Source organism: Penicillium waksmanii (genome assembly GCF_028829765.1).
Source record: "Penicillium waksmanii strain IBT 27052 chromosome Unknown utg000002l:1.0-3326099.0:1.0-3328782.0, whole genome shotgun sequence".
Classification (NCBI taxonomy): domain Eukaryota; kingdom Fungi; phylum Ascomycota; class Eurotiomycetes; order Eurotiales; family Aspergillaceae; genus Penicillium; species Penicillium waksmanii.
In genome coordinates, this window is record NW_026643249.1 from 595,183 (window position 1) to 616,246 (window position 21,064).

General features: G+C 49.0%; 11 protein-coding genes across 11 annotated transcripts; 5 read left to right on the top strand and 6 right to left on the bottom strand.

Moving 5' to 3' along the window:
* Nucleotides 1–291: 291 nt before the first annotated feature.
* N7481_001889 (sialidase family protein) lies at nt 292–1,467 on the top strand (the record flags this gene model as incomplete). The annotated part of the gene is made up of 1 exon (XM_057261108.1): nt 292–1,467. The coding sequence occupies one exon, from the start codon at nt 292–294 to the stop codon at nt 1,465–1,467; it is 1,176 nt and encodes a 391-aa protein (XP_057126040.1).
* Nucleotides 1,468–1,701: 234 nt separating this feature from the next.
* On the bottom strand, nt 1,702–2,055 carry N7481_001890 (uncharacterized protein; the record flags this gene model as incomplete). The annotated part of the gene is made up of 1 exon (XM_057261109.1): nt 1,702–2,055. The coding sequence occupies one exon, from the start codon at nt 2,053–2,055 to the stop codon at nt 1,702–1,704; it is 354 nt and encodes a 117-aa protein (XP_057126041.1).
* Nucleotides 2,056–3,014: 959 nt separating this feature from the next.
* On the bottom strand, nt 3,015–4,094 carry N7481_001891 (dihydrodipicolinate synthase family protein; the record flags this gene model as incomplete). Its single annotated transcript, XM_057261110.1, is given in 3 exon segments — nt 3,015–3,536; nt 3,590–3,882; nt 3,893–4,094. 3 exon segments carry the CDS (start codon nt 4,092–4,094, stop codon nt 3,015–3,017), a joined length of 1,017 nt encoding a protein of 338 aa, XP_057126042.1.
* A 381-nt stretch (nt 4,095–4,475) lies between these two features.
* On the top strand, nt 4,476–6,580 carry N7481_001892 (uncharacterized protein; the record flags this gene model as incomplete). Its single annotated transcript, XM_057261111.1, has 3 exons — nt 4,476–4,637; nt 4,692–4,795; nt 4,849–6,580. The coding sequence occupies 3 exons, from the start codon at nt 4,476–4,478 to the stop codon at nt 6,578–6,580; spliced, it is 1,998 nt and encodes a 665-aa protein (XP_057126043.1).
* Nucleotides 6,581–6,907: 327 nt separating this feature from the next.
* On the top strand, nt 6,908–7,921 carry N7481_001893 (aldo/keto reductase; the record flags this gene model as incomplete). The annotated part of the gene is made up of 1 exon (XM_057261112.1): nt 6,908–7,921. One exon carries the CDS (start codon nt 6,908–6,910, stop codon nt 7,919–7,921), a length of 1,014 nt encoding a protein of 337 aa, XP_057126044.1.
* Nucleotides 7,922–8,433: 512 nt separating this feature from the next.
* Nucleotides 8,434–8,832, top strand: N7481_001894 (putative quinol monooxygenase; the record flags this gene model as incomplete). The annotated part of the gene is made up of 3 exons (XM_057261113.1): nt 8,434–8,561; nt 8,621–8,648; nt 8,704–8,832. 3 exons carry the CDS (start codon nt 8,434–8,436, stop codon nt 8,830–8,832), a joined length of 285 nt encoding a protein of 94 aa, XP_057126045.1.
* Nucleotides 8,833–9,428: 596 nt separating this feature from the next.
* On the bottom strand, nt 9,429–11,707 carry N7481_001895 (polynucleotide adenylyltransferase; the record flags this gene model as incomplete). The annotated part of the gene is made up of 8 exons (XM_057261114.1): nt 9,429–9,488; nt 9,621–9,750; nt 9,803–9,917; nt 9,967–10,576; nt 10,630–10,841; nt 10,904–11,278; nt 11,339–11,487; nt 11,559–11,707. 8 exons carry the CDS (start codon nt 11,705–11,707, stop codon nt 9,429–9,431), a joined length of 1,800 nt encoding a protein of 599 aa, XP_057126046.1.
* Nucleotides 11,708–12,108: 401 nt separating this feature from the next.
* Nucleotides 12,109–12,497, bottom strand: N7481_001896 (Sorbose reductase sou1; the record flags this gene model as incomplete). The annotated part of the gene is made up of 2 exons (XM_057261115.1): nt 12,109–12,392; nt 12,470–12,497. The coding sequence occupies 2 exons, from the start codon at nt 12,495–12,497 to the stop codon at nt 12,109–12,111; spliced, it is 312 nt and encodes a 103-aa protein (XP_057126047.1).
* Nucleotides 12,498–12,674: 177 nt separating this feature from the next.
* N7481_001897 (homoserine acetyltransferase family protein) lies at nt 12,675–14,117 on the bottom strand (the record flags this gene model as incomplete). Its single annotated transcript, XM_057261116.1, has 6 exons — nt 12,675–12,805; nt 12,868–12,947; nt 13,012–13,159; nt 13,225–13,334; nt 13,415–13,910; nt 13,973–14,117. 6 exons carry the CDS (start codon nt 14,115–14,117, stop codon nt 12,675–12,677), a joined length of 1,110 nt encoding a protein of 369 aa, XP_057126048.1.
* Nucleotides 14,118–14,523: 406 nt separating this feature from the next.
* N7481_001898 (flavin reductase family protein) lies at nt 14,524–15,309 on the bottom strand (the record flags this gene model as incomplete). Its single annotated transcript, XM_057261117.1, has 1 exon — nt 14,524–15,309. One exon carries the CDS (start codon nt 15,307–15,309, stop codon nt 14,524–14,526), a length of 786 nt encoding a protein of 261 aa, XP_057126049.1.
* Nucleotides 15,310–16,967: 1,658 nt separating this feature from the next.
* N7481_001899 (uncharacterized protein) lies at nt 16,968–20,439 on the top strand (the record flags this gene model as incomplete). Its single annotated transcript, XM_057261118.1, has 5 exons — nt 16,968–17,050; nt 17,136–17,575; nt 17,665–17,856; nt 17,926–19,704; nt 19,760–20,439. Coding segments are annotated over 5 exons (3,174 nt in total), but the record flags the coding sequence as incomplete, so codon positions are not given.
* Between the last annotated feature and the right edge of the window lie 625 nt (nt 20,440–21,064).

A 21,064-nucleotide genomic window follows, 5' to 3' on the forward strand; every position in this document is an offset into this window, starting at 1 on the left:
TGTGATTAGCTTTCCTGTGCACACCCCGTGGGGAAGTGGGGAAGCGGAGCACCTCGCCATCTGAATACGGTTTTTCTTCCGTCCTCTGGCACTACGCAGGCAACACCGGGGACCAAGCCGATAATTTTGAGAAGCGACTTATTCAGCCACTTGTGATTCATTCTTATCTCAAGAAATGGTGGACTTGTTATCGATAAGACAATTCTTTTAAATCCAACCCTTCTTGAACGCCTCGAGCTTTCCCACGATTCTCATATTGTGATACGAAACCCAAACGATCATCCTCTCACAATGTTTACCACGGCGATCACAGAAGCACCAGAATTCATTGCAAAGCTTCAATCCACTTCTCAAAGAGATTTCAAGTACTCAGAAGCCTATATACCCGCTCTCACCCAGCAATGCCACGCCTCCAACCTTCTCCTTCTACCAAATGGCGATCTGCTCTGTGTCTGGTTCGGGGGAAGTATTGAAGGCCGACCTGATATATGCATCTATATGTCTCGTATTCCATCTGGACAAGATGCATGGACAGATGCCGTCAAAATGACACACGATCATACCCGCAGCGAGCAAAACCCCGTCCTCTTCCGCGTTCCCTCCACGGGTGAAATCCGATTACTTTACACATCGCAAGATGCGGGAAATCAGGATTCCGCAATTGTGAAGCAATTGGCATCAACAGATAACGGAATTACTTGGTCCGATCCAACGATTTTGTTTGGAGATGCAGGTACCTTTATTCGACAGCCTATTGTTGTTCTGAAGGATGGTGCTTGGGTGATCCCCATTTTCAAATGCCGCGCAGAGCCCGGTGAACGCTGGCTGGGAAGCGATGATATTTCTTGTATTCGGATCTCAAAAGACGAAGGGACTACGTGGACCGAAACGGAGATACCAAGAAGCTACGGGTGTGTGCATATGAATATCCAACAGTTGAGGAATAGAAGTTATCTCGGGCTATACCGAAGTCGGTGGGCAGATAACATCTACCTATCGACATCACCAGACGGGGTTGACTGGAGTGAACCGCAGCCGACAATCTTGCCAAACCCCAACGCAGGCATTTGCTTCGATGTTCTACCCTCAGGTCGTGTTGTACTAATTTATAATCACTCCTCGAAAAAGGATGCTATCGGACGCCGGGATGGCTTATACGACGATATAAGCGATGGCACAGATACTCGCGCCAAACAAGCAAACAAGCATGGAAAAGAAGCCTTCTGGGGTGCTCCGAGAGCCCCATTGAACGTGGCTTGGAGTGATGATAATGGGAACTCTTGGAAATGGAAGACCCTTGAAGAAGGAGATGGCTATTGCCTGACAAATAACAGCGAAAAGAAACTCAACCGCGAGCTGTCGTACCCAAGTATCTTAATTGAGCGTGATGGGTCGATTCATATTGCATTCACATTCTGGAGGCAGCGAATCAAGTATATTAGACTAGCGGAAGATTTCTTCTCATAGATATGAAAAAATTGTTTTCAAGTTTGTATTTAGCACGGTCATATCCAAATTGACGATCAGTACTCTTAATGTAAGTGTGTTTGATTTGAATTTCAATAAAAGAGACTGGCTACCTCAAGCACAGACAGCATAAAGCCCTGAATGGCTACTATGACGCATTTTGATAATTACGGGGGGATATGTATAGCTCGCCATTTCAAGAGTAGAGCAGGGGTAATTGAGATTTGAAATTCCTCAGTCCCAATCAGAGGACCCTTCGGGCTTAGTCCACCAGCCATTTTCTGTGGTTTTAGGCTTACAGTCTTGCTTCTGATATTTAGCTTCGATCCTCTCGTATATCTTTTTCCAAAGTTCAAAATTCTTTTCCTCCTCTATGTTCCCGCTGTCCTCCTCGTCCGAATCACCGAATTCGGGATCCGCAGTTGCCTTATGAAGCACAAGGCCAACATCTAGGTTGCGGTGTAGCAATTTTTGAAGCGTCTCAAGTTTCCGCGACATTGTAGGTGAGAAGCTGCCCCACCAAGTGGCTTGCGGGTCTTCGAAACGGAAATCTGGATTGATAAATATTTCTTCAAAAACGTCCTCCATGCGGATACCTTTTTTTATTCTGTTCAAGTCACCCTATCATATAAAGAAACATTTAAGCTTGCTCACTAACTAATAGTTACGCGATTCCCAACCCGCGATTCCCAACCTTGGAACTTACCGGAATCTCATAATATTTGACTAGATTAATTTGATGACAAATACTCTCGATCATGAGGCCGATTCTATATATTGGCGGCTGTTGGACTAACATATGACGCCAACTTGCCTCAGGTCGCAGATATGCCAATTGCTTTTCGGGATATTTGGCTAGGTCCCAAGAGGATAGTGTGAGCTTGGATTGAAAATAGTCCTCATCTGTCTCATGTTTGAGGAAAAGGGACGGGAAAGCGTCGGATAGAAGCAAATTGTGAGTTTTATCAACTCTCTGGATTTGGCTCTCTGGTGCAAAAAATAGAAATTGTTGTAGCGCAGTAGAGTCTTGAATCAGGGTAGCCCAAGCATGGCAGACTCATGTAGCAGATGTGAGGAGCGTCCGGAGATCTAGTTGTAGTAATGTCAATTCCCACAGCTCTACCGGTAGTCGTCCAACGGCCTTATTCGATTGAGAGGCGCTCATTGTAATATTGAATGTCGAATTGAATCTTGAAATTGAGAATGAGTTGGCAGGTAAGAAGGGAGGGTGGGTTCGCAGAATAGCAGTAAAAATCTTGTCTTGGCCCCCATTCTAGTGGTGGGTCCTATCCTACCCACTCGCAAGGAGGTGGTCACCTGGTGTAAGACAGATGTGACAGGGAGAGGGAATATAATTGAAAAGTGTGGAAAATCTGACGTCGGGTCTTTTCTGACGAGAAGGCGGTTACGAAATCACGTATGAGACCTCCAAACCGTAAGTGGTAAAACTAGACAGGGAATTCACATGTGCCAGTTTTACGAAGGAGATAGCTATCAATTCGATATGCATGTCTAATATTTGCTGAATCTATCTTCACGATTGAAATTTATACAGCATCGGGCAAGCTCTGCTCAATTTGAACCAAATGTTGCATGGCCTTTTCCACCCAGGCTGCCTTCACTCCATCTACGGGAAGATAGGGCTTACGCGGCCAAAATGTCTTTGGATCGGCAATACCAGCAGCCGAACCAGCGAAGTGTCCAACAGCATACTTTGTGGGCGCAATCCCTTCTTTACAGGCTTTTTCAGCCTGTGCCACCAAGCCCTGAAGCTCTTGAGCTTCTTTGATTTTGCCATCATTCCACAAAGCATAGAGTCTGGAAACGGATTTCGGAAACACGTTGGCAATTCCAGTCACGCATCCACCGCCGCTTCCTACCAAACAAGGCAGTAACCAGTCCGAGGAACCTGCATATACCGCAAATTGCTCGTGCTTATATTCCTGGGTGAGTCTTGTCACTTTTCCGGCGTTACCGCACGTCAACTTGACGCCAACTATATTCGGATGTTGTGCGAGTTCGGAGAGGGTATCGGAGTTCATGTCGACGCCATTGCACATAGCTGGGAACTAGAAAGTTTCAGCTTTATTTTCTCGACGCGGTGTGGACTCAAAATACTCACGCTGTAAATAACGATCGGGAGAGTAGTCTCATCCGCAACATCGCGGTAAAATCCGAGCAAAGCATCTTTAGTCACGGCCTTTGCCCAATAATTCGGTGGTAATAATAAGCCAAAATCAGCGCCTGCACTCGACGCATCCTCAGCAAGGCGAATTGATTCATTCGTTGACTGCCCACTGATCCCAGCGACGATGGGGAAATTTGGACGTCCAAGATCCACTGCAGCTTTGCGCGCAATTCTAACCAATTCCTTGCGCTCTTCGGCAGAGAGCAAAACGGCTTCCGCATTGGTTCCTGCGAGTACCAGCCCATCCAATCCCCCCACGGATTAGATGGCAGAATAACTTGTAGGATGCATCGTAGTCGACTTCCTGTCGTTTGGTGGGCTTGTATAGTGAGACCACGGGAACGTAAATCCCACGTGGTATAACCTTTGCCTTATTCGCGATGGTAGATGTCATGGTGCTGAGCTTGTCTCGTAGAAGAGATCGTAAACCCAAATTCATCTGGATTACCCCTCATCCTCGCCTTATACCATCGCTTCGAGCTGCCTGCCGGCATTCCTCCCTCACGGAGACAGTCCGACATCTCCGCCCCGGATTCTTCTCCATCGGCGCGGGGAGATTGCACCAATGAACCCCGGGCTGTGGAGAAACCTCCGGGGATGGGCTGATCAATGCCAGATCTGCTGAGTACGAGGTCATGCTCAAAGAATTAGCTCTGGACGGTATCGACGAATCGCACGGTCGCATTTCGTCATGTCGGGGGTACTCGTTTGCCCCTCAAGCCTAGATAAACCCCCTCGGAGTACTCTCCGGAGCCCTATCGTCCTGGTTTCCGTCACATCGAACGTCTCGAATATCCTTGCGGCTCCATCTTATCAAGTCATGGCTAAAAGAAAGCGGACTTTGACCGATGATGCTTCGGAGGCCTTGCCGGAGTCGAGTTCTCAGCCTCATCCCAGTGAAGGGAAAGACGCCAGCGTATTGGATGTTCTGCCGGGGATTACCCGGAAGATCACTGCCTGTGGAGCGTGTAGGAAACAGAAGGTAGGAGACAGGGTTGTGTTCTGCTCCATTGGCTAGAATCTGACAGCATTCCAGATTAAATGTGATATGACAAATGGTCCACCTTGCACGCGATGTCGTCGACGCGGTCTCTCTTGCGTGTTAAACAAGAGCTTGCAATCCTTAGTAGAGGAAGTCAAGTGGGTCCTTGATGCTCAACTAACCCTGTCCTGATAAAACTGACAGGTGATAGAAATACCGAACAATTGCAAAATGATATCCAAGGAATTCACGAGGTCGTTGATAACATCTGTCAACATTTGAGTCTCCCACGGCCAAGGCCTCTTCTCACAGCCGAGGAATCTGCCCAGGAAGAGATCAAGGTTTCCCAAGATGATGAGCTAGATGGGGACCATGAAGATCTTGATGGATGTGAAATATCACCGCCAGACACACCTTCCGCACTCCAAGCCCCCATCGACACATTTTTAGACATCGCTAAACTTGGAAGCCCTGGATCTTCCGACAATACCCCGGGGAGCACCACGCGCCAGAAACAAAATCCAATGAACCAAGACCTCATTGGCAAAGGAATCATCACAACGGAAGCGGCAGAGGAACTCGTAGATCGGTACTTCACTCGACTTGATCCGTATCTATACGGGATCTGCAGTGGCTATCACAGCCTTCAGCAAATCAGAAGCACATCACCGGTGCTATTTGCTGCAATCTGCACGGTTTCATCACTCCAGGATCCCAATGGCCAGAAGACCTACGAAGCATGCAATCGCGAGTTTCGCCGCTTGGTATCGAGGTCAATATTTGAGAAGCATAACTTAGAATACGTCCGAGCTTTGTGTATAAGTTCATTCTGGCTTTCTGACGCATCGAGAATCTTGGCCAGCGATGCCATTAGACGGGCGGCTGACATGCGCCTTCATCGTGGCTTCGACCATCTTGCGAAACCAATAGACCCGCGACTCTTATCAACTGAGAATGTACCTACCTCAGCACCAGAGATAGATGCGCTCAAGGACCGCGTCAGATTGTGGTATCTTATCTTCATTACAGATCAACACCTTTCCATTCTTCACAACCGCGATCCCCTGCTACGCAGTGACAAAGAGATTGCTCTTGGCTGGGAAACATTCCTAGCCCGAGAGGATACCACAGACTCAGACGTCCGAATCATATCCCAAGTGGCTCTTTTGGTCATAATGAGTCAAGTCCGTGATCTGCTAGGCTCTGACCAAGAGTCTCGTGTTCCACAATCACTCTCAAATCAGATCATTCACTATTCTCGCCAACTCGATCGATGGTTCACCAAATTCTCCGCCTTGTTCAAGCCTGATCCTTATATCGGAGACTTCCCAAAATGCGGCTTACAGTTGCATTATCACTTTGGTAAATTATATCTAGGTCACCAAGTGTTCAAAGGGCTCAACGGAGAGGTCATCCCATCTCATTTCGTCACAGCAGCGGGCATGGCACATGGAGCTGCAGTTGCAATTTTCGAGATGATCCTTCATGAGCACAACCTTCAACACAGTCTTGTTGGAATGCCACATTACTTTCACATCATGATTGCTTTTGCGGGTCATTTCTTGCTGGAAGTTACGAGAAACTATCACGTTCAGCTGTCAATCTCGCCTGATCAAGACTTTGAGTTGATCCGGAGAGTATTGGAGCTTTTTGAAGCGACGCCCTCCATTCAACAGCATCCAATATGCCGAATGACACCAGGATTGACGCGAAAGTTGCGCGAGTGTGTTGGAATGCTACAAAGGGATGGGCAACAGACCATCTCCACGCTAGCCGTTGGCGCCGGTGCGATCGATTACCAGGCACAAAATGATCATGCTCAGATGGATCCTCCAGCAGGACCGTTCTCATTTGGAGAAGATACCCTGACTGCGGACGACTTTTTATTTGCGGATTTTGGGGAATTTACCTTCCCCGGCATGATGTCAAACGGGACCGGCTAAATAGTAAAGAGCTTAATCGGAAATTCAAACAGTACAAACGTTTAAAATATGACGGACGATAAATTCACTCTGTACAAGTCGATTTTCTAATTCATAATCAACATCTAAAGCCTCATAGCATGCTGGCCGGATTTTCGGTAATGGACACGGAGAGATCCCCGAGGAACTCGCCGGTTCGCAACCGCTCGCAAAACATAAAGCCACCAGGTATCCAGATCAACGACCTCTTTTTCAGCAAGTTAAAATAACAAAATGCAAAATGCCAAAATGCATACACAGCTATATTCTAATGCTCAAAGCACCCCGAATACCCCCCGGTATCCGAAAATGCAATACCAAAGACTGGGCAGTAGCGGGCTCAAAGTGTCTCGCATAATCCTAGGCTGCATGAGCTACGGAAATCCGAATTGGGAGGGATCTCCTTGGATTCTCGGTGAAGAAGAGTCTCTCCCACTCCTCAAACGAGCCTATGACTTGGGAATTAACACCTTCGATACGGCCAATACATATTCCAACGGAAATTCTGAAACTATCATTGGAAAGGCCCTGGTGAAATACTCTATCCCACGCAGCAGGGTGGTTATCATGACAAAACTCTACTACCCTGTTCTCGAAGGTGATCCTGACTCGCGACCGAATCCTGCTCTCAATGACGGCCCTCTCGTGAATCAGATGGGATTAAGTCGCAAGCATATATTTGATGCTGTGGAAGGCTCCCTGCGTCGATTGAGCACAGATTATATCGATGTCTTACAACTACATCGTCTGGATCGTGAGACTTCCCCGGAAGAGATAATGCGGGCACTTCATGATCTTGTTCAAATGGGCAAGGTCCGTTACTTGGGGGCGTCCAGTATGCATTGTTGGGAATTTGCACGATTGCAATACACAGCGAAAATGAATAACTGGACTCCTTTCGTTAGTATGCAGGGACTGTATAATCTGCTTTATCGCGAAGAGGAACGTGAGATGAATCCATTCTGTGAAGCGGACGGCGTTGGGCTGATACCCTGGAGTCCGTTGGCGCGTGGCCTCTTGGCGCGTCCCTGGGAGGAGAAGTCGTCGCGGGCAGAACAAGATCAGAAGACCAAGCGGTGGTTTGTGGGGAATCAGAACGAGGTCATTGTGAATAGAGTGTGTGATTTAGCCACCCGCAAGGATTGCACAATGAGTTCGGTGGCGATGGCATGGCTGCTGAGGAAAGGTGCTTGTCCTATCGTAGGATTAAACAGCATTCACCGAATCGAAGCAGCACTGAAGGCACTGGAGGTAGATTTGACAGACGAGGAAGTGGCCTATTTAGAAGAGCCATATCAACCTCTGGCCGTGCAAGCAATTTAATACCAGATTGGCACAGCTTCTCAAGATAAGCATGAATCATAGCTATGTTAGTATGTACCGACGGAGAGATACATTTGCGAGGAGATGTAGATCGAAAGACTAGTTAGCTGAGGCTCAAGAAGTAGATAGTTATAGCGGTGTGGACTTACTAAGCCTCTGTGCGACATGAGGCTTCAAATCAGTCAGGATGTATGTCTTCAAATCGAGCATTTTCATTCGCCGCTTCGTGATACGAGTCATGCAGAGTGCACATGAAACTATGAGCTACAACTCATCTTTGCGGGTACTAGTAGCATTATGAGCCATCTAGTGCTGCAGTTAAGTTTCCCAGTCCGCTCTATTCGGAATTGATTTCGCAACAAGATCCGGCTGGCCCTTCAATTGGCCCCCAAATTTGACCAGAGCTGAAGACCATATAAGAGCTCTTACCACCCCTTCGATAGTAGCAGTTGCCAAGATGGCTTCCACTCCTGGACTCAGTCTTCACGTTACCGTGCACATCGATCCCGCCAATGTCCCCCGGTTCTTCGAACTCTTCAACCCCGTTCTATGAAGCCGTGATAGCCGAGCCCGAATGTCACTTCTTTGAAGTCTACCAGTCACCTACTGAGCCAGGTACCGTGCGTTGGGTTGAAAACCGGTAAGGAAGAGCCACTTTTTTTTCCCCTCGATTCTGATGCTTATTGTTTTTTTTTTTAGGGCTGCATCCACCGAGTGGTTTGAAACTGTGAGTAGGCTGCAGAAAATCGATGAAAGCCCAGCGTGCACTAACCTATAGACAGCAACAAATGACAAAGGAGTACTATAATGAATACCTAGCTGAAACCAAGGCCATGTACGTGAAGCCGGGTGAATTCAAGATCTTCAATCGTCTTGGAGCTCCGTATTATATGGCGAAGGACATTAAATGAGGCGAGGCAAAAATGACAATTTTTATTTCATGTATCCATGTCGGTGATTGCTCATATAGCAATCAATTATAAGCTTGAACTTTATGGGTTTAAAGTAATTATGTGATAAGACCATGCGTACGGAAAAAGTATCTTCGATTGGACTACCCTAGCTAAGCTATGTGGAAGATAAACGAACGAAAACCACCAGACGGCTCAAGTTAACGCACCGAGAAGAGCAGACTACATCGGTGTTGATAATGTGACAACAGAAAGAAACCCCAAATTTGTAGATGTGGGTATCAGGGCGGATCGAGACGCTCGGAAATTTTGTTCCCGAGGAAAGAGAGCCTCTAATCTAATCGCCGGCCCTGCAATGGCATCATAGAAAGGGTAAGTAGAAGAAAGAAAGAAACCAACCTTGTGCTCCGTGGGTTGCTCATTGCGGCGGTAGCCGTTGATCGGGAGGATTTTAGTGTTCGGATTCACAGGCGATTTCGATATATTACAGACTAGGAACCTGCTGGTTACGCATGTGCGCAGACCGAGGTTCCTGTTTCAATTTTGGTGGGGACCAGCCCCGACGTGAGAGAGTGGAATCAGGTTGTGACTTTTGTTCAAGCAGGGGCGGCGACATTCGAAGTAACTTGACGCTTCGCTGCGCTTTGAGCCGAATCCTATGGTGAGTCAAAAGTTAGTAATTCTGACCGCTGGTTCCGTGCAATCCGTTGCGTAGGATATGGGCGGACGAGTTCGAGTATCGGTGGCTTGCCGAGTCAGGTCCTCCTCGCTCTTTTCCGTTGACTTACGTCCAGCTCGCTGATATTGCGCTTCTGACCGGCAGCCTCGGCACTCTTCTTGACAACCTTCTTCTTTGTTTTCACTGGTCGGGAGGGCCGGACTTCGCCAGGCTGGAACACATCATCGGGCAACTCGAAGCTAGAAACGGTCAGAGTGAATAGCGCTATCTGATGCAGGCTTGAATACGTACCTGCGGACATGGGTGATCGACAGGTCGTGGGTATCCTGCAAGTAGCCAGGCCACGAGGTGCAAGTCGATTTGAAGATATTAGCATCTGTCGAAATATCCAGGGAACGCGGAGCACCTATGACGATTAGAATTTAATAATATGAAGGATGATGGTGGAATCATACCTGGTTCAAGCTGGTTGAGCTCTAGACCGATATAATAGCTAGTTGTGTAAACATTCTGGGGTTCGGTCTCAGGCTTTTGCTCTGCGGGGGCCGGCGCTTGGGCATTTCCAGCTCCATTCTCTGCCGCAGCTTGGTGGGCGGCATCTTTGGTCTCATCAGTGGTTTCGGTCGTCGTTCCTTTAGCCTGGTATTGAGTAGATCCATTTTTGACAGCTTCCATCTCCTGTGGGCTTGAAACGAGATGAATTCTTTCGAATCCCTTGGGGAAGGGATGTGCAACAGCGATGATTGCTTTGCGGTCAAGAGCGCCGATAAGGTGACGTAGCTTAGATTCAACAAGACCAGACCAGACCGCTTCCGCTTCCTTTGTCTTACTTGTGGCTGTGATGTTCAAGTAATACTTATAGGCTTGGGTGAAGAAGGAATGCCGAGTGAACAGATCGTTCCAAGAATTTTGCTTGGTAAAGATCTTGTCCACAATATCGCCACCTCTTGCAAGCTCGCGCAGAATGACAGCCTTTGTTGACATGGAAATATTATGTGTTGCGCACATCGAAGGGTAGGCAGGGGTGATAATGGGCATCAGGTGGAATCGGTCGCCGTGATAAATCTGAACGTTTCGGTCAGTACGAGTAGCACACGAAGGGGCATGGGCATTCCTACTTTCGGATTCCAAACTTTCATCTGCAAAGGACCATCTTCAATCTGCTTCAGTAAAACTGGTTGTGGCCATGCCCACTTGTTCATGATTCTGAAGAACTTTCCAACAATGACAGAGCCGGTCGCTTGAGGGTACAGCTGGCAGACTCGGGCCACGAGCATTGCCCATGCAACACCTCCGGGGAAACCAACGATATTTGAGTAGATTGCGCGGCCTATTCAAAGAAGAAGGGATTAGATCTTGACCAGCTTGTGAGTAAGAGGAAATTCCACATACGTTGAGCCCAAAGCTTAATCGCGCGTAAAGCAAGACGGAAAGTCTTTTGCTGGGGAACAAGTTCCAAGATTTCGTCAGTGACACGCGTTCCATTCAGCGATCGTACCTCGAACTCATCCAGGCCTCTAAGGTAGTCATTGTTCTTGAGATCTAGGTTCATTGGCACGGAGGAGACGACCAGTCGTGCGAAAATCAGATCAATGCTGATGCCAGATATCTCCAGCTTGATGATAGGAACGAAGGCATCGGGGACCGGGGTCATTTTCTCGATGGACCCTTTAGGTGCGATCTGTTGGAGAACTGGAGGGAAGTCGGAAAAGAAATCGTCTCGAACGACGTGCTTCGGGCCGACGACTAGGGTATCGATATCCGATCCTATGATCAACCGTGGTTAGCAATCAATTTACGTTGGCGAAAGAGGCCAAGTGAACTTACCTGGGCCATAAACACCAAGCCGATAACTTCCATAGGCAAAGACTTTACCTCCTGCGGCCTCTACGGCAGCTTGGGAAAGCCCTTTCTTTCGACTAACGCCCTTGACGAACTCGAGCGCGACGCGCTGGAGAAGTTGAAGAATTTGCTTTCTGTACTCTCATTGTCAGCGCCTTGCTCCGAGACTTCCCCCAGGTCCATCTCTTCGATCTCAGTCACGCACCTTCGTTCCGTCTCTGAGGGTAATTCGAAGTTGTTCTGTGCTTTCAGTTCAGCAATGAGATCATCGTTAGCGGCCAGCTCATCCTGGGTTGGAAGAATGGTCGAAATGGGAGGGGTAACACCCCACTGTCGAGCGGGTGGTGTGGCCATTATGATCGTATGAAGGAAGAGTGGAGTTGCTCAAAGATGGTCGCTGTGTAGCTTTGCGACGAAGATAGGGATTAGATAACGGCAGAATCTAAGCGACGTCACGATCGCGTGATGTGAAGAGCACCGAAGTAAGAGGAAGATGGTGAAGATGGAGGAAATAGAAACAAAAGAAACCGAGGGTTGCAATGCGACGAGAAAAGAGTGGCAAGTCAAGGAGTTGGTTGGTGTTGGTGATTCGGCGACACACGATTATACGCGGCGCTTCCATGCGGGCGCTAACCCGGTGATCACATGATCATATATGGCCTGACTGCCTGATTTACCTCACACTTTCAATATTCGTATATGATGTGCTCTCGAAATCATTGTCTACCTCTTTCCGTCTCAATTCAGGCAATCTATTAGGTGGCTGGTGTCACGCTCAAACGTTCTCCATCTGTTAGAACACAGTTTCCATTGCAATAAGCTTCGGCTCGAGATGCCAAATACAGTAAAGATCCCATTACATCTTCTGGTGTTCCTGCTCGCTCGGCTGGGATTTGATCGAGTGGGAAAGGGCCCTCTATCGTAGGATCTGTGCCGTGGATAAGATTCGTGGTAAGGTCTGTCGGAAACACTGGAAACTTGCCTGGTATTAATAGGGTGTTCTTGCTCTCTCGGTTCAGAACATCATCCCAAGTAGCAGCTATCTGGGCTTATATAGCTTCAAGTTAAAGGATCAGAATATAATTCAAGTTGGCACCCCAATCTATGGAATCTAACAGTAGTCGATCAATCCATGCGTCCGCATGTAAACAGTTTCTATTACCCACGCCTACAATATCGGACGTCCTCGATCACATATATCCGTAATTTACTTCGTGAAATTAGATCCTGACGGAGCTTTCGATGCCTCGGCTGCTGATACTTGGGCCGTACTGTTATTATAATAGATTGACTACCATTATTCATCCCGCATCTCACAAAGCTACAGCGCCTCAGTCAGCTTCTGGGCCAGAGCAGCAACACGATCTGGTTTATTCTCGGCAAAGAAGCCTGCCAACTGTCTGTCCAACCATTCGACATCTTCTTTGCTATCCCCAGGTCCTCCTGCCCAGTCTACATTTCAATGTTAGATTAGAACGCCAAAACAGTGAAAATGGATAAAACAAGGTACTCACGACCCCAAATCGATGGAAAGACATCCAGCTTTCCAATACCTGGCTTCATGGAAGCAACTTCATACTCCGAATCCTCCGGTCTATACATCCACTTGATCAGCAACTGTATCCTAGAAGAAGAAAACCTTGTCGAAGTCGTCTTACGGGAAATATAAATCCGTCTTGGCAGGCAAAACCAATGTTTTCGCTTTGATTGATGCCAAGGCCTTCTCAAAGTCCCCGTTATATGGCTCTTGTTTAGAGACATCGCCGTTCTGCCATGTCTGAATCATGACGAGCAGGTTTTCAGGGTCTAGCCGATTAGTCAAGGTCCGTCGAGTAAACCACCGATAGACTCGGACTCTACTGGTTACTCACCCTTTGAGCAAGCCCACTTCTCCCAGAAATTCTGCATAAAGTCCTCGAGTCCCTTGTACCCGAGCACAGTCTCGTATAACTTGTGTCTGTAGAATGCCTGACTGAATCCCCTATTCATCAAGCCAATACTGTTAGCAAAATTCTTCTCAAAGTATTATCAATAATGCGCGACTAATTTGATAGTTCTTACCAGCCAGCGTATACTCTGCCCAGCGCTTTAAGACCAACATCCTTCTCACGAGCAGACCAAACCCGAACATCCGGCTGTCCTTCCTTCACACCAATCGCGCCAGAACCAGCAGACCTCGTATCCTTCACAGCAATCAGGGCACTCTTAACGCCTTCCAAAAAGACCTGATTATGCAAGGAAGTCTTTGCCGATCCACAAAATGGAACCGCAATGTCCATAAACTCGGGATACTGAGTTGCCCACTGGAAAGTCTGCGCAGCTCCCATGGACCATCCGACCACGGCTCGTGCATGGGTGATACCTAGGTGTTTAGTGACGAGCTCATGCTGGGCACGCACATTATCATAGAAAGAGCATTTGGGGAAGGGTGCAGGGGTGGGCTGATTTGAAGGCGAAGACGATTGTCCATTTCCAAAGAGTGCGGGGACGATGATGAAGAATTTCTCTGGGTTGAGGGTTTTATCTTCTCCGATGAGCCAGAAATTATCAGAAATCACTGGAGTTAATAATTATTAGCTTACACCAGAGCAGTAGTATTCAGGGTTGGATCAAGCGTACTGCCAGAGAACCAGCTGGGATAAATGATTGCTGGTGATTTGGGATCACCAAAGGTTTTGTATGCGATGTGAGCATCCGGGATCTTTTCTCCACTCTGGAGCTCCCAGTCTCCAAGCTTGAAGGTTTCATAATCTTCTCCGGGCATGTTTTCGTGGAATTTATCGAAATCTTAGGTGAATTGGGGGTTCGGTATCACCCGATGGATGTATTTATAGTTTCCGTTGATAGCAGCGACCCCGCCTCTCCGCACGCGGGGCGCTTTGCGTCGGTTGCACCGACCCCCCCCCCGTACTACCACATGAAGGTGAAACTGCTAGATATACTAGCATGACTTGCATACTAATAGTAGAGAGCATCTGGCAAGGTACTAGTAGTCTCGATAGCAAGAATCGTTTCGAAGTATACACCTCCACCGGTCTAATATGCATGGCGAATTCCCCCCCAGTTTGGAATAGAAAGCATCGAAACTGAGTGTATTTTCTCTAAAAGATTCGTTATGGTTGGTCTATGTACAATCCCCATAATAATAATTGCAGCGCTGGGGTGTATGCTCAAAACTGGGGCCTGGGGATCTCAATGGCATCTGTAGTACGACCATACGAGATCCCACCCAACCGACTAATAGGCTTCAGCACCTCCAAATCAATAAGGCTCTTATCCTCATCGATAGCATCCTCGCGCGCCCAGAAGCGCACGCCCTCAACGATCGCCAAAACACTAGACATCTTCCCGGGCACGGAACGGCTCTCAAACTCCTTGGTCTCGACCAGTTTCGCCTCGACAGAGAGAATCGATTCCTTCACGCGAGCGGGTTTCACGACGGATGTCGGGGCCTGGGTAAGACCGGAGGTTTCCCACTCGGATACACCGTAGGGCGCGTTGATGGCCGTTGCGTTGGCGGCTTCGACGAAGTGCTCGGAGATAATGTTGATGACGCACTCGCCTGTTTCGTTGAGATTCTTCAGTGTATCCTTGGCCTTTTCGAGGGATCCGACAAAGCCCACGACAAAGAGCGGGGGATCGTGGTTGATGACTTGGGAGTAGCTGAAGGGGGCGAGGTTGGTTGTTTTGCCGTCGAGGGACTTTGTGCTGATAAGGGCGATGGGCCTCGGCACCATGCCGGAGATGAGAAGCTTGTAGTTGGAAGCGACGGGGCGACCGTCTTCATTGGGGTCGATCTCGACATGGTCTTTCTTCAGACTCTCGCCGCCGTCATTGGCGCCGTCGCCTTGCTTCCAGGTTGGGTTGGGGGGCTTGGTGAAGGTGACTTGGGCGTCGTGATTGAAGTCCGGGCGGGATGCCTGGAGCTGGTCAAAGTCGGGACGGACTTTGAACATGGTGGAAGTGTGGCTGAGAGATCGACGGGTTGGAAGGAAGAAGGATGCAGAGTAACGGTGACTAGGGATGTACATGTACCTTATTAGTTGTTCACCCCTCCCAATGTGTTAATGTGCCCCGCAGGCAGCACGATGGATGGCGCGATCTCGCCACTGAAACGGTGAGACTCACGATGGTTGTACAAGAAATTGAGATAGGCGGAGAGGCAGTCGAGGCATGAAGAGGGGAGCAGACTCGAAATCTAGTTATAAAAGGCTCTAATCTGGATGATGTGCTAGGTATAGGGTTCAAGGGTTGTATGAAAATCAATGGAGGAGCTTTCCCAAAGCGGGTCCAGCTTATCGCGTTGGAGCTATCCATATAAAGACACGCACTTTATGCTATCAAGGGACGCACCACTGCAGTGATATTCGCAGAATACCTGCTGAGTGGTGCGTGTACATAGTGCGTGGCATCAAACCCGGCATTCGGGCCGAGGACCGGGACAGGGACCAGACAGGCACAGGCACGGAGGCGGAGAGGGAGACGGAGTGCCTGACGGATCTCGCTAATTCGGCCTCCCACCGTTTAAGCGGAGCCGATCTGTTTCAGCTTGTCGGGTAAAAGACGTCAGAGGTCTGTTGTATATGTATGCTAGTGTATGTACAGTGCGTTGTATAAACCTAGGGTGTCCGAGTCGGTGTGATCGGGGGGACCTTTGTGTACTTCTCGCCCGACAAGTCACGGCTAATTTACCGGTAAAAGAAAAAGAAAAAGAAAAAGGAAGAGTGAGCAAGTGGATCTGATCCAACCAGGTCCATGGGAGTCAGAGATTTTTTGTGGGATGTGGCAGTGAATGTGGACGAGGGGAAAGATTGTCCCAGTCCCGCATTGTGGAGGAAGTTGGAGTTGGAGAAAGTCTGGAGTCGTTAGCCCTGATAGTAGCGTTAGTTGTATACTACTAGTACTACAGAGAAAATAACTATTAACTCTCGTACTTGTATATCTTTATTATAGTTACTAGTTACTCAAGAATAGTATACTCTTTTAATATACTGGGCCTATAACTATTATTACACCGAGTATAACTTGAATAACTAGTGCAATGACTATACTCATTGTACTTCTCCCACATTAACACGCCCCACCGATCCCATGACCATCAGATCGTGAAATCACACTTCACTGCGTTGTTCCGATTCCTCCTCCATTCCTTCCTTTTTTTCCCTCTTGTCTTTTCTCCCTCCCTTCCCTCCTTGAATTCTCCCCTAACTCTGTTCCTTTTTACATGGGCGGTCAAGCTCCCTTCCTACTCCCTCATTGTTATCCCTTCCTATTGGGCTCTAGGACCACCCCCTCCCCCGGTCTCTTTCTCTCTTTCCCCCCTCAACTCCTCCGAAACATCGTCAAGTATTCTATTTGTCTGCGCCCTAGCACCCCCCCACACACTGCTCCTCATGAAGTGGTTTCCTTCCAGAGTCGATTCTCCTCTCCCACAACCCCCCCCTATAGCTTCCTCGACCCTAGATCCGCCTAGCTCTGAGCTTCCGTCGAATCGCCCTATCCCGCCATTTCAACCTCGCCCGCCTCTCAATAACCGTGCCCCAATGGGTCGTGACCACGGATAATCACTGTTGCTCGTCATGAGCCCCCCCCATCTCCGAAAAAGAAAAATAGCGGCAGCTCCTCGGGCCCTAGGCAGATCCGTTTCGTCGCCACAGATGGCCAGCCCCAGAGCAAACGCCGCCGAGTCAACGCCGCGTACGTCTGGCGCATATCCGCCCCAAACTTGCGCAAGAAAATACTAGGAATATTAGGAATGCTAACGGATCCCCGTCGCCTTTAGATGTTTGACCTGTCGCCGTCGCAAAATTCGCTGTTCCGGCGAGCAACCAGGTACATCGCGCCCATCCCCGACATTCGACGTCATACCCCTTCACTTGCTAACCCGCATGCTCCTAGTCTGCAAGACATGCTCCGATTATAAACACGTTTGTCTGGGCTACAGCGAGTCGACCGCCCACTTGCGATCACACTCCGATTCCGCGTCACGGGCCCCGCCGATTTCCTCCATCGTGAACGGCAATGACCCCAGTCAACAGAGCTCTCGCGCTGTGGAGAGCTGTTCGCCAGAGCCCTCGCATGCCCCAGTACGACAGAACAAAATCGAAAAGTCTCCGCAAGATTTCAAACGCACCGATTCCAAAGATGCGCCTTCCAGAGATACCTCGGCACGTACAAATAAAGAAGCGGACTCGCAGCAGGCGTTCGACAGTCCGGAGAGTAGTAAGTCCAGGAGACCCTGGCAAGTTGTGTCATACAGCTCTGCCGAATCCTTGCTGCAATCATCATACTAAGCTTGATTCGCTGTTCAGGTCGCACCTCCATGAGCTCCAATAGTCGCACCCATGTCCCGTATTTTCGATACTTCGGCCCAACTGCCATTGTCCCGGGCTTCAAACAAATGGTTGGCCGTTCTCGGAGTCATCGACGCACACAATATCTAACTGGTTCCAAGGTTGTACAAGTTCGTGGATCGCGCAAAAGCAACCCATCTATATCATCGGGTGAGTACAATACCGCGACCCGCTCCTAAAGGCCACGTCAACTCATCCTCTCTTCATTCGTGTCCGCAGAGTCACTCTCTCCACTGAGAAGCCCTAGACCTTCAGATACTCCCGCTCGAATCCCACCCCCTACAGAAAACCGCTACAATCGCGATGCCAGTACGATTCCATTTTACGACCGTGACGATACCCTCCCCGTTTCCAAATTAGTGTCTCATCTTAGCGAACTATTTTTTGTCCATCTGGGCTGCAGCTTTCCCTTCCTTCAACGTGATCGCTTTCTTCAAGATCTAAATGAGAAGAAGGTGGATACGATGCTGGTGGATGCAGTATGCGCCTTGTCGGCCAGATTCTCTCCACATCCGCTTTTAGCTCCACCCCAGGCACCTCCAATCGATCATTCCCAGCCGCCTGCTGATGTCAATCTCTGGGATCGAGGGCTACCTTTTGCTCAGCGAGCAAGCAGTGCCCTAGTGGACGTTTTATCATGCCCGACTCTCTCCGCCGTCCAAGCATGTTTGCTGCTAGCCTATGAGCAATTCGGATCCAATCATGACAGTGGTCTCTGGATGTATCTGGGTATTTCAATTCGCATGGCCCAGGATCTTGGCTTGCAAAAGCATCAAGGCTTGAAACACAATTACGGCCGAAAGGGCGTCACGCCGAAGGAAGTCATGACTGGACAAGCCGGGAAGTTGAGAGAGGACCAGTATGACGACTTTGACATCTATCAGAGTCCGAAGGGCCCGCCTCCTGCCTCTGATTCAGAACGGGCCAGAGAGCGAGAGCAGGTAGATTCTTTCTGGAGTATCTTCTTCTTGGATCGCGTCATCTCGTCGGGTACGGGGCGACCGGTTACCCTGCGAGATGAAGACATCGAGCTCTGCTTTCCTCTTCAATCCGAGTCTCAACTACCAAACGGATGGCCCGCGCCTTTCCCACCCTTAATACGGATAATCCATCTCTACGGGCGCGTGACCGATCTCATCAACGGCATCCAGGACGTGAATCACGTTACCCCGGATACACTCAAGCAACTCGCCGGGATGGAGAGTGATTTGACTGGAATCTACCAACGACTCTCCCCGAGGCTCTACTTCAACGCAGCAAACTTTCAAGCTTACGTGAAGGCCAAGGAGGGGACTAACTTCATTCTCCTCCATTTCTGGTTCCACACTCTGATCGTCCTTCTTCACCAGCCTACGCTGCTCAACTCGTTCGGTGGAACAATACAACATCTTTATCCCAATAGTCGCGAGCTATCCATGTCCTCGGCCAAGACAATCGCTGACATACTCTCCTTTTCCGAGCTCGTGGACGGGAAGAGCTTCATCGGTAACCCCTTTACTAGTCAGCCTATGTACATCGCTGCCTGCGCATTTCTCATGGAAAGTGCACATTATTCCATGCCTTCTTCAAGCTCGACTTCGCACCCACCGCCACAAGCCCTGTTAGCCAATGAATCGAGTGGCTTCGTGATGCCTACAATGGAGTCTTCGAGTGGATCAGAGCGGAAGTCGACTGCCAAGCATATCCTACTGGCTTCAGCCGCCCGGGAGAACTACCAGCGTTGCTATAAGGCTTTGAAAGCACTGGATTCATACTGGGAGGGAACAAGGTACATCTTGACTGTGCTCGATCAGAAGGCCAAAGGAATTGTCGACCCCCTTCTCTACACCGCTGAAGACATGGAGAATACTACGGAAAATACACCAAATCAGGCATTTACACCAGGAGGCTGGCAGGGCCAGAGGCCGACGGATCAAAGTTCTGATGCAGAGAGAACGCCCGGGGTGGCTGACATTCCGTCAGATGGAAAGTGGTCTCCAAAGATTGATCCTAGCCAAGGTGCGCTCATCTCGTTATAATTGTTGGAGCCTTGCAACTAACCTTCTCGTTCTAGCCATTGGATGGGCACTCGCCGGAGCCACCAACTCTTCACAGCCTAATCTCAGCTTGTTGTACCAAATGCCTACGGCCCAACATGAACCTCCCCCTCCCGTCAGCAAAACCACCCATCCGTCCCAGTACAGTCACAGCTACCCGACTCTCCCAGTACAACCAAATTCTGCACAGGGAGCAACATCTTCTTTCTCGGCCATTGCCCCACCCCATACCCACGGCGAGACAGGTGCACCCTCATTGGCCTCGAACAATCCCAAGTACACTACAGTCCCTCGGACGGTCGGTGCCAGCCCGCCATACTTTATGAGTATGAACTCTCCCTTCCCAGAATCAACCTCTCGCGCCGTCGCCCCCGGAGGATACGCTCCCAATCTCCCGTCTACTCAGATGGAAGGTGGACCAGCCTACAGCTATGGGGTCACTTCCGCAGCGCCGGAGCACCACAGCCATGCGCACATCGGTCCACAAAACGCCGGTACTGGGGGCATGATGATCGAAAGTCACGATGTAGACATGAATACTCTCCAACAACAAGAAGCATTCCCCTTTTCGAACGGGGAAATCATCCCCTGGCTCGAATACCTCCCGCAAGATGTGCTCAGCTTTTTCGGTGAAAATCACAGTTTTCCGCTCATGAGTCCTGATGACAGGACGCCTCACCCTCCACCTCCACCATAACGAGTCTTCTTCTTCTTTTCGCCCTCTCTTGGGCCTTTTTTTCCCCTTCTGGTACATATGTATTTATTGAACGGACTTTTGCATTGGTGTTTAGCGATGACTTTTGACTTTTTATCTTTGGGTCCGATCTCTGATTGGATGGCGTCGGTGGGGACTTTGTTTACGTGCTTTTTTTTTATAGATCGGCCCTGGGTCTTTGGATCGGACCTTTTTATCTGGCCTGTTCGTATGAGTGAGCGAGTGATTGTACGTTTGATCCGGTTTGGATAATGGCACCATGACAATCTTGAATAATTATGACATGGAGATAGCTTTGAATGTGGAGTGAGTGGACCGGGTGTCCACCGGATATCCCATCTAGTGAGCCCCGGAGCCGTTAGACAGCCGAGTGCTAAGATCAAGCAATTCAACGGGTAACGAGCTTAGAGAGTCGATAACTTGAACATTCATGGCACGTCTCCAGTTTGAACTGGGTTTCAAATATAAACATTAATTAATTAAACTAATATCTGCTCGATCTATTTTCTACCGTCCTGTAGTGTCAATGCTCGAGTCAATGGTTGCCCGGCACAACCAAAGCGGTGAGCCACGTCAACATTGATCAACAGGTGTGAAGATCACACCA